The sequence below is a fragment of the Halyomorpha halys genome, unplaced genomic scaffold (genome assembly GCF_000696795.3).
Source record: "Halyomorpha halys isolate HHAL.00 unplaced genomic scaffold, Hhal_1.1 Scaffold1118.1, whole genome shotgun sequence".
NCBI classification, from domain to species: domain Eukaryota; kingdom Metazoa; phylum Arthropoda; class Insecta; order Hemiptera; family Pentatomidae; genus Halyomorpha; species Halyomorpha halys.
Window position 1 is genome coordinate 146,147 of NW_027113493.1, and position 11,918 is coordinate 158,064.

The following is an 11,918-nucleotide window of genomic DNA, read 5'->3' on the forward strand; positions in this document are numbered from 1 at the left end:
ACATTTTCGATCTTAGCATCTTAGATTTTGCAAGTATGTATTCCAAGTCTACACATTAGTGACTTTAGTTAAATTAAGCTTCTGTTGCAGTTCAAAAACATGCTGCTGTCTATTTTTCGCTCTTTAATTCAAAAAGGAGTTATATTTCAGTGAAGGATTTATTCGTATTTCAATAAAATTTTACATCTGAGATGGTATGGTTCAAAAGTGTTGATTCGACTCGGAATGGCCCATGTATAACTACTTCTTGGATTATTTATAGGTGCTAAGGACCCTATAGGGCTTAACGACTTTGAGCTCCAACAAACAACAACCTGCATTATATGGTTATTTGATAAAACTGAATACTAGGGAGGTATTGACATATTAACTTCTTAAACTGTTATATATTCTCTCACACTGTTGCTAATTTTATTTAATCATTGTTTCAAAGTTCAAAACATATTTTTAGTTTATAATATTGACCAGATATTTGAGCCCTCAAAGAATGCCGAATTAATGTAATAATATTTTGTCTTATGTTTATTATATTTAATTTATTACTCTTCATATCCCGTATCTACGACTATCTTCTGTCCACTCAATTCCGAAAGAATAACACTAAAACTTTCAAAGAAGGTTTTTATATTTTCTGTATTTAATATTTTCGTTTATACTTGTAAATATGTATATTAGCAGAAATTGAACCTTTTCATTTATTATTTTTAGTTTAATTGTATTTGATATTTTATCATTTTTTTTCTTTTTATTTTATTAGTGTTAGCCATCTTATTTTTTATGATATGACATATGGTTTTATTTTATTTGTTCTATTCTTATTGTATACATTCTGTTAAGTATTGTTGTTCATTTTTACCTTTTCAAGTTTATTATTATTTTATGACGTTTTATAATGTCAAATTTATTTTGTATTTTACTCTAAAACTCTTAATCCTAACTTTTATGCCTGTAGATTATTCTAAAGGATTAATCGCAGAATAAATAAAGAATATTATTATAGTTAATTACAATATTTGCTGATTTATTCATTTTTACAAAACAAGTCAAGCTTTAGTATGGGATATCTCGTATCAAGTCTTTACTTTCACCCATATTATTTTTTAACACACTAGGATTTTCCATACCCTATTTTGAGAGCTGGTAAACCTACTCCTTTAAAATTTCCAGTAGCTTTGCTAAACATTTCCACTAAGCAACACCTTAGTCTAAATCAAACTACACACACTATTTTAATCCCATAATAATTATTGGAATGACATATTTAAAAGAAAAATGTCTCGTTGCTCAAAGAGTACTGAATAATAAAAAAAAAAAAAAAAAAAAAAAAACATTTTAACCTTCAATTGTTTAGAATATAAAAAGGGCCCACTATCATTTCTTGTTGAAGGCAGAGAACAACAGTTCTTTTTTGCCCGTATTTAATCAAAAAAGCTAATAACCAAATAAGGACAAAGCAAAATACTATTACTTAATCTTTCCTCCTTCAAAAGAAATATCTCAAATACTGAATCAAAGAGAGCTCTACAAGTCCTTAGAAGATTTAAAATAAACAATTAATAACAAAAGGAAAGTGATAAGGAAGTTTCCGACCCTCATCGTGATGAGAGGAGAAGCTATCAGAACAACCCTTTACTCTTCACGCTATTGGCCCGTCGAACAAAGTGGTTCTTCTTTATTGGACTTATAAGAGGGTCTGTAACTAATAGGAATTATCAACGATTTTAATTTAACAATAAATACCCACCTACGAGTACAAGTTTACATACATGGGTGATTTACAAACAAAGAGCAATTTTTAAGTCCCACGTGGAAAAGAAGGTATCTAAGGGTCACTATTTATTCAAATTGATTAGTACGTTCTCAAGAAACTGTATCATCATAAATCACTTATATTACTATGTCTACCTTATATTCATCTTGTTATAGGCATTTCAATTCTCATTGCCATGCTTGTTCCAAAGCAAGATTTTTGCATTCAAATCAAACTCTGGTTCCATATAACTCTCAGGAAAAAAATAGGATGTAATATTTCAATTTATAATGGGTTTTAAACCCTGTCTAATAATTTCAAAAGTCGATGTAGCATACATGGGTTGTTTTTGAACAAATAACGGATGCAGTCTTGGATATTATTGTAAACTAAGTTAAAACATTTGTAGAGTGAATGCGTGAAGTTGGTTACAACAACCCAAGAAGGATTCTGTTCTTGGATAAGTAAATAATGTTTCATGACCGACCTTTGTGCAATGATGTGATTGAGAAAAGAACTCGCTTAACCACCAGGTTATTTACCTATCTCTCAAAGGATCAAATAAAAAATTAAAGGTTAAATGTCCCAAATAGTTTATCCATGGCTAATAATAACAGAATAAATAATTATCTTCTTCAGCTTGATTCAATCCAGTCCCATACTCACTTTACTGCAATATACTTAAAAAGCCATAGCATGGTAACAAAAATTAATTGAAACACTAATACACTATTAGATAAAAAGAACTTACCCAGTACTTCCAGTGTGTGCGTGATCTCCTGAGGCTGGAGGGTGGCTATTTGACAGATGTATTCCCCCTCATCCTGCGGTGTAATACTTCGGATTTCGAGGTCGTAACCGTGAATGAGGCTGTAACGATCGTCGGGGCTAACTTTAACGTTACCAGCTGTCAGTACTGCGATACCTCGCTTCCACGCTCGAATGTGGTTACCTGTAAAAAAAAGACATTCTGTTAAATATAATACTAGAGTAATTTCTTAACCTCGTATAAATGACCATTGACAAATTGTCAATGTGGGTAAAAATTGTTGATGCATTATTCATTATTAAAATTTTTAAATATATATAAAAGAATAAATGATAATCAATAAAAATACTATCCTTATAATTTAAAGGTCCTAACTACTATGTTTTTCCTAATACATTTCGTATTTACTCCGAATTGGTTTAAAGATCTATATCCAATAGCTGTTCCCAAATTATAAAGATATATTTTTGAGACCATTCTGTAATATAAAAATATATTTAGAAAACTATGTTAGGGGACTTTTAACTTATTCATACAATATAAAGTTATATTTTTTCTCACTCATACAAAGATAAGTTTGATTGCATATTACAGTCATATGGAAGTGCTTTTCCTTATTAAAATAATTATCGAAAAGTAAATGAGAATACGGTCGCATCTAGAAGGCAGGATACCACCAGATTAAGATATACCCCAGAGACCAACACAAGACCACGTTTACTTTTTGAAAGGGGTGCCATTCGTCTTGAAAAAATGCGCCTATCATATTCCAAAGGCTAATGGACGGAATTTTGAGAGGAATAGATGAATTGGTATACTAGATATACTTGGACGACCTGTTAGTATTTGAAACAAGTTTTTCAACGTATAAGAGAGGTCGGGCTGAAACTCTCCCGTGAAAAATCTGTACTGGGCCAAGCAGAGATTAATTTTTGGGACATATAATTTTGAAAGAAGGAGCATCGGGTTTTGATGCTCAAAACGTGGTAGCCTTACAGCGGAAGGAATGCAAAAAATATCAAAGGAATCGGACAGCAGTTAACGGAGACTCGTTATAGTGTCCTAGAGAGGGAATTTCTGGGAATTGTATGAGCAGTAGACCACTTTCGAACTTACTTGTTTGGAAGGATGATTTGGGTTATTACAGATCATCGTCCTTTGCAGTGGGTTGGAAAGTTAAAGGAGTTATCCGCGAGGATCATGCGGTGGAAAAAACTTCTTAGCCGGTACTACATGAACATTATTTACAAACCCGGAAAAGAAAATGTTGTGGTTCATTGGCTTTCGAGGTCAATAACAGTAAATGCAATTGAAAACGACCAGGGATACCCTTCAGTGGAAGCAAGACAGTTTCTGCGCGAGTGAACACCGGAGGGGGGGAGAACAAGACGCGCCAGAAGCAGACACCAGAGAAGAACCATCTATGGATGGGGAGGAAGGTGAGGGAAGATCAGTAGAGATAGAGGAACTAGAGGAAATAATAAATAAAAAGAGGAACCAAATTTTCTGGAAGACGAAGACCTCCGGTTTAACAAGGGTGAAATATTCTAAATAAAGCAAGAGCAATTGAAACTTCCTGAAGTGGTTTCATCTCTGGGGGAGGAAATGACCTCCGATCATCACTAATGGAAAAAAATTGTATGTTTTTTTTTTTAATTCTTTAAATATTTGTATGTTCTGAATTGTTGTAAGTTGACAATTATAAGGAAATCCAAGTTTTATTGTATAATTTCATTAAATTCATTTTGTCATTCTAGTATTTAGTTATGTCTGCGTAGACAAATGAGGTAACTTTCAATCTTTTTTATTATTATCATATTGCTTTATTCTGTTTCATATTTGTATATTATACCGACAGTTCAGGGAATGTCTGTAAACTGGTGGGGGGGAGGGAGTTAAATACAGTGAGAACTATAAGCATCTGACAGGTCAAATAAATTGATCAAATGTATCTATAAAGAGGTGCTCCTTCAATAAAGTTCAGTATTGTTGCCAATACTCCAACCAACCAAAGTTCCCATCAAGCTTAGAGTGTCAAAACCCTTTTTCCTTCTTTTAGTATTATCCTGATCTAGAACAAACTTAATTTATAGGCCTCAAAGCATCCACCACAATAATCATGTATAAAAATGAAACCCAATTTCAGTGACAAACAAAGTCTCAACAAACAGAATACGTTAACTACTACACTATAATTTCAAATAGAGTCATTGAAATAAAAAAAGTTCCGTGCATAACGTTAGGTTTTAAGGAAAACTCCTTCCTGACATAAAGCGTTGAAGCTCTTCTAATATGATTATGGTTTATAAGATTAGAAATCAAAACATATTAATTCTAAACTTGAAACAAATCTTAAATCGTTTTAAGTACAATCAGTATTACGCTAAAATTAAAAGGTTTTGGAAATAAGTTCCTGAAATAAATAGAAGATTGGCATATATTTTCTTTTGGACTTTATTTAGTTTTATAATGATAACCAATAAAATTAGTTTTATGAAGATAATAGGGTTAAGAAATTATGAGGTGAAACTCTGCTGATATTTTTTTAAACTTTTCATCTTATAGCTAAATGATGTTTGTTTTGATTATTTATCAATTATAGACAAATAATAATTGATGAAGATGGTATTAGACAAATTTTAAATATGTTCAACATGGGTTAAATATAACTATTGCTAAATATCTTTTTCTTTTAGATCAAAATTTAATCGTTTATAAACAATAATTCGGCACAGCCATAAATTACAATAGATGTCCAGTAAGGAATCAATCAAACTAATGTATTACCGAACAACCCTCATCAACGAGGAAGATTTATTTACGGGCCAATAGATCTAGATATCGCAGTTGATTATGCCGTCAGTCAAATAGGAACAAAGGGAAATCGAGTGGGAAGGATGAAATATTCACTCAAGGTACGTTGGGTGGCCTGGTTCTATTCATCCTAAGGAATCGGATCAGTTATAAAGCGAGGAGTCGGAAAGGCTCTCAGAGTAATCGTTGGGTTGGCTGTAGGCCTTACTAATGTATGCTGCATCGAGTCTCAAAAGAGTTCCGCACCCGTGGCCATTTGTGTTCCAACCCTTGAGAACCCTAACCAATACATAAATCCTCCCGGTCCAAATGGATCCTCCATTATTGTTTACCTCTTAGCGTACCAACCATTTCCTGGCTTTTGGTTGTACGGCTAACATATGTGCAAATAAGACACCTCGATTTTTTTTTTTAAAAGGATTCCATTAAAATTACCTAATTAATTATTAGTTGATTTTGATGTGAAGGTAAGTAAATGAATTAAGCTAATGTTAACATAGCAACGGGCTGATTCTTATACACCACAAATTCGATAATTTTTCCTCAGGTCCCAGATGAATATGTTTATCTTTTTTTAACCAACTAGGAAATGTATTTGAGAAGTGAGTCGGTAATATTGTTTGATCCAGCTAGATCGCTTAGCCAAGGGTGTATACATGACACCTTTATCTTAAACATTCTCGACCGAGAAGCGTCAATGTCGTTGAAAGGTGTTTCATCCTATTATTTCATGAGAAATTCAAGACAATCTCATTTTTTTTTATTTATGTTTGGTGTATTATATCATAAATTTCCTATATGTCATAGTAAAACTGGAATTTTACATGTATTCGATGAGAAAATTGTAATTTAAATAAGATAATCTTATTGATAAATTAATATTATTTTTGAACAAATAATAATAAAGTGAATTTTACTACGTAGTGGCAAGGTAAGTTTCATTATACTGTTTTAGTAACTGAATAGGGCCATTTTTTGTTTTACTCAATTATTTTCTATGGGTTAAATCATTACTTTATTTTATTTTATTTTTTTTGTTTTCATCGTTATGGAAGTTTTCATTTATTGGATGAAAAAAATATTAATTTAAATGGGGATCCGTGAATTTAAAAATTAATGTTTAAGATTAAAAAAAATAATAAAAGAGATTTTTTCCCCTAATCTTTGACCACCAAAACATGGTAATTACTGTATACAGTACAAAGCTGTATTGTATAATTTATAAGTAGATATAAAAATACTTCGTTTTTGTTATCACAGTTCCAACTACAAAATGTCAAATATTACAAAAAAAATCTAGGGGATCTATTCTTTTGAGGGTTTTATTACCAAATACCAAAATTTATTAAGTGTGTTTAGTTAAAATATATCAGCCTGTCGGGCATTCTTCACGTTCAAAACCTGTAAGGTCTAACAATTTGTTGCAATGCACAACCATAATAAACATGTTTTTAAAATAATATGAGGTTAAATTATAATTTGCACTTAATTTAATATTTTGCATGTTCCGATCTTAATGATCTTAAAATTGACATCTATTAGACATAAAACCTTAAACAAAATATTATTCACAATTAAAAACATTAAACAATAATATTTGCATGTTAAACTCTCACAGGTAAAAATGCATGATAAATAGATATCAATTCTTCGGTAGTGTCATGCATAAAATTAAATTAACCAAACATTTTGGTATAGCTTGTTATCATATAATATTTTAATCAAAAACATTATTTTTATGTTAATAATTATCAATCAAAACGATTGAGGAAAACTATTTTTAAAACCTCATTAAACCCACCCAATAGTAAAAAATGAAACTCTGTAAGATATATTTTTTTTTATTAACTGTACATTTTCAAACAGTTTCATCTTATAGATGTTTTGTATTAATTATTCCTACTTGGCTTTGATATTAATATAATATAATAAAAAAAGTTTTGATTTCTTATCAAGTGGACGTAGAAAGAAGATAATACTGAAGTCTGGAACTAGGTTCTCTACTGGAGTCCTATAACTTTTCAAAAGCTATTTGGGTAGACAAACAGTTTTTTTTTTTTTCTAATCCGTTTAAAACAGAAAATAACACATTAATTAATAAATTGAATATCGTAAATGAAACATAAAGCAAATTAAATACAACCTTTTCCTACAGTTGGTACAGGGAAGTATCCTGTGAAATACTTATCGGAGATATTGATGTGTTTATTCTGTGAGAACTCTACTTAAATATTTGCAGGTGAGGGGCCTCCGCGTGATGTTTGAAAAGTAGAAAAACAAATAATAATTAAGAGATAGAAATCGAAAAATAGTAGTGGATGGGGAATTTAAAAAGTAACCAAGTTGACACTAAAATATATGGAATACGTCCAATTCGATTTCCGGGAGTTACGTCAAGAAGGCACGTAACTGCTAGTTACTAAATCATTGAAGAATATCACTAAGCAAATTATTGTGTTATTTATTTATACGTAAGTATTGCTAAAGTAATCTCTAAATGAATCCATCTTAACATATCTGTTAAATGGTTTAGGAGAGCCATAAGTCTTTAGAGTTGACTATATATATTTTTTATTAAATTATTTTACTTTGAATTAGTATAACTCAGAAAAATTAGGAATGAGTTAATTATTTAAAACCATGAACAATATTTTTGGAGAAAATATTGTGCCTATTCCCTCCATTATAAGTAGCTAAAGAGATAAAAATTAAGAAAATATACTATAAATGGGAAATAATAAACACTGTTATGAATTAACCATATCAAAGTGTTTTTATATTCTTGGGAAACTAGCAAATTCCTTCAAAAGGGTAAAGTTAATTGAGTAGCATTGACCCAACGCGGGGCTGCGAAATCAGCGGCTATCTCATTCGGTCCACATCATTAACCACATCACCCTTCATTTGATTTAGCACTTAGTGCCACAACCGCAGTTTTCCTCCAAGCTCGGTCACCGGATTACTCAACATCAACGAATTCGTTATCGATAATTGTCAAATCAAGGTAACAACAAAAATCTTTTTTTAACAAGGAACGAGGTATGTGCAATCACAAATAAAAGTTCAAAGTTGAAAAGTTACTCTAAATCATAGTGTAACAAATGAAACAATTATGAAAAGTTTATAAAACAGTCCAATTTGTTCGATTAGTAGTTCCGTGCTAGATTAGTTTGTCAAATAAATTTCAATTCAACAAACTTAAGAAAATATAATATATTTTTCTTTAAAATCATCTGAATTCTTCAATATAATATTCCTTATTTAAATTAAGTATAGCGTTCCTTAAAAATAATGTGTTATTATGATGATATGATGTAAAACCAATTGTTTATGAAGGGATTGTATGCTTTGATGATGAGGGTAAAATTCCCGGAACGTTGTTAAATGTAATAAAAAGTGAGATTCCATCAAAAAATTTATTGTAAAAAGATATCATTTAAATATTATAAAATTAATTAATTTATGTGACAAATCTTTCATCGACCAACCTACTCGCTATAATTGTCTGTTTGAAGAGTCAGATAAGTAAGGCTACCATGGAGATCGGGAGCCGGCAAAAACATATTGCGTGGTGTTCGCACTACAGAAAGGGAAAAAAACCAGACTACCTCGCACGCTCCAAGTGGCAAACTCCGTACTAAGGCCTTCAAACTCTATAGTTTATCTGGGCATTATATTGGATTTTGGTCTATAGACACTGTCAGGTCATTGCTATATGAAGACCAAACGAGTCCGTCTCTGATCATAACGGTTACACCACCTTTTATCATCGCCAGTACTCTCACTAAGGCTCAAACTCCAAATTTATAAAAGCATTTTAAGACCAGTACTTTTATATGGTGCTCCACTCTTCACCCATCTCAGAGAAGGGACACAGCGCCATCTACAACGGTTCCAGGATACAGTGTTGCGGAAGATTGTGCGGCCAACATCGCTGAAGAAGATGAAGACAGATCAACTACACGAGCTCTTCGAACTACCCACTGTGCCTGAGTTCATCCAACGCAGGCATATAAAGTTTTTCGACTCTCTACAGCACCAAAGAAATCCACTTTGCAGGACCCTTACACCAGCGCCCCCTCCGGTGCGTTGGCAATGAACCTGATAAAAACTCAGAAACGACGTGCCAGCGCACGAATTTAGAGAATAAGTTTTTTTTAGATTTAGTTTAAATTTCAAAACTAATGTGTGCCCCAGCATATTATAAAATTCGAAGAACGCCCACTACAACAAAAATACAAGTCAAAAACTCCTTAAAGTTCCACTACAGAAGAAGGAAACAGTGTAGGACCGGAATGTATTCATGCTAAAAACTGTAAATGAAAATCATAAATAGGGGTTATGTAAAAGAAAAAAAAATCGGGAGAGGCGGGTTTCATGCCGTTTTTCAATTTCAGGCGCTTTTTAAATATTGTTCCATTAAACTATCTTAAAGTCTCTCCTTCCCGTTTTAAGCTAATATTTCAAAAGTGATAGAGGGCCGTATATCAGTAATCATATATTCAGTACTACGCAATACTACCGAACTGCTGGACTATCTCGGTTATTGCCATTTACAAAGGCTTAATCCCGGAGGATGCGAAATATTTGTAATCTGCTTATTTGAGCATTTCACGAAATGACTGAATAGGACTAGTAAACAATCAATAACAATATTAAATAAACTAAATTTAATGCTTCACCCACAGAAAGGCTCAATTATTAACGATAATAATAACAATGAACGAAATTGACCTCACTTTATAATATATTCTCTTCAAAAATATTTAACTTATTTTGTTTTTAAGAAAACAGTATGTTATGTGTTACACAATTAAGAAAATAATATTCATTTGATGAGAAAGTTTTATTTTTATTTTTTAAACATTGGAGTCACCATAATACAACATATACTTATAATTTTATTTAATTATTAATTTTAATACATAACTAATTTTAGCTTCATCGTTTTGATAAAACTAACAACTAAACTAATAATGTTGGTAGAATACAAAACGAAATAGTGAGTGGTGAAAACAGCTAAGGGTAGATGAGGATCGAAACAGTCACTAGTTCGTGACATCGAATAACAACGCTACTTTCTTTACTTTGTAACAAGCGATGCCGATGACAGGACGCAGTAGCCCTCAGGTCAGTGAAACATCGTTATTTCTCTAACAGTTGGTAGTCATTAAATATTTACCCATTTTCAATTTTTTTAGCGTTTTTCTTCAATTTAAGCAGCTATAAATCTTGCTGTACTTTATTATGTTTTTTTCTGAAATGGATTTTTTTTTTGCAACATTTTTTTTTTAATCATTTATTTATTTTTATTTACAACTGTATAACATATATACAACAAGTAAACTTGCTGCAGGTGACATAGTTACATAATACAAATGTGTGGAGAATCTACCCATTAATAGAACTCCAATAGCATTTCTAGAGAAGATCTCAAGGCCATCTTCTTTTCAGACGCCTAGGAGGATTATTAGGTAATGAAGGAGAAGCCAGCTTAGAAAGTATAGTTCCTTTTTTAGAATGGATAGCTCATATATGATATTAAACATAACTGATAACCTGAAAATACTAAAGGTAGTAAAAGGTAAGACACAACACGAATTACGAATTTTCTTTTTCACAGTAATGCACTAATTCACTTTTTATTCCTGTTTTAGAGGGTTCGAAAAAAAAATTAGAAACAAGTGGAGTTAGGTGGTTGGGAAGTTTTCCATGGAAGGAATTGTATCTGGTTTTGGCCAAATCGGCAACAGATGGGATATTGAGGTCATGATGGTTGACTTGATTTGTGACAAAGTAAGGAGCATTAAGAATTTTGGACTGCAAGGATTGGATTCGGTAGGAATTTGATGGTTTAGTTTGACAACAGTAAATTGTTTGACGGAATAAATAATAAGTTGGAGCGAGTGGCAAATAAAATGAACGCGAAATAATTTTTAAAAAAAACTATTTATTAAAATTTAAGTTTAGATTTAATAAGATTACGATAACAAAATGTGATAAAGATAATGATGTCAGTAACACAGAGCAAATCAAAAGACAACTTGGAAGTTAAAATAAATCAATTAAAATATATTATATACAATAAAAATAAAATAGTAATGAATTATTAATATTATAAATATGGGTATCTAAAAAGAGCGATTACTGTTTAAAAGTTAAATAAATTAAAAAAATATATTTCCGAGTAAATTTAGTTATTTATTAAAAATGTGAAAAATGATAGAAAGTCATTTACCGAAATACAGGATTAATTTCAGCTTAAGGTGCTAAGTGAAATTAGTGTGAAGCGCACATAACATTTTGATATACATATATTTCCACAGTTTCACCAATAAATTTCACTCTGTTTTACTGCCTGTCGCAGACATAAGATTGAAATGAATTGCTAATATTATTACATTGAGCTTTTATCTATTTCTGAATCCGTTTGTTATCTCGTTATACTTTTTCAATATTTTTTCTAATCTTATCTATTTCTTTATCCCATTTTTTCTTCCTCTTCTATATTATATTTTATTGCTTCATATATCATTACTCCGGTAAATCAGTTTTGTTTTAATTCATTAATTTGTCAAGTTATTT

General features: G+C 31.2%; 1 protein-coding gene across 1 annotated transcript in view; it reads right to left on the minus strand.

The window, feature by feature from the left end:
* Positions 1 to 11,918, minus strand: part of LOC106688376 (kin of IRRE-like protein 2) — a 176,508-nt gene that overhangs the window by 76,399 nt on the left and 88,191 nt on the right. The window contains exon 3 of the mRNA XM_067050949.1: positions 2,502 to 2,702. Coding sequence (XP_066907050.1) covers positions 2,502 to 2,702 — 201 coding nt within the window. The remainder of the gene's footprint in view (positions 1 to 2,501; positions 2,703 to 11,918) is intronic.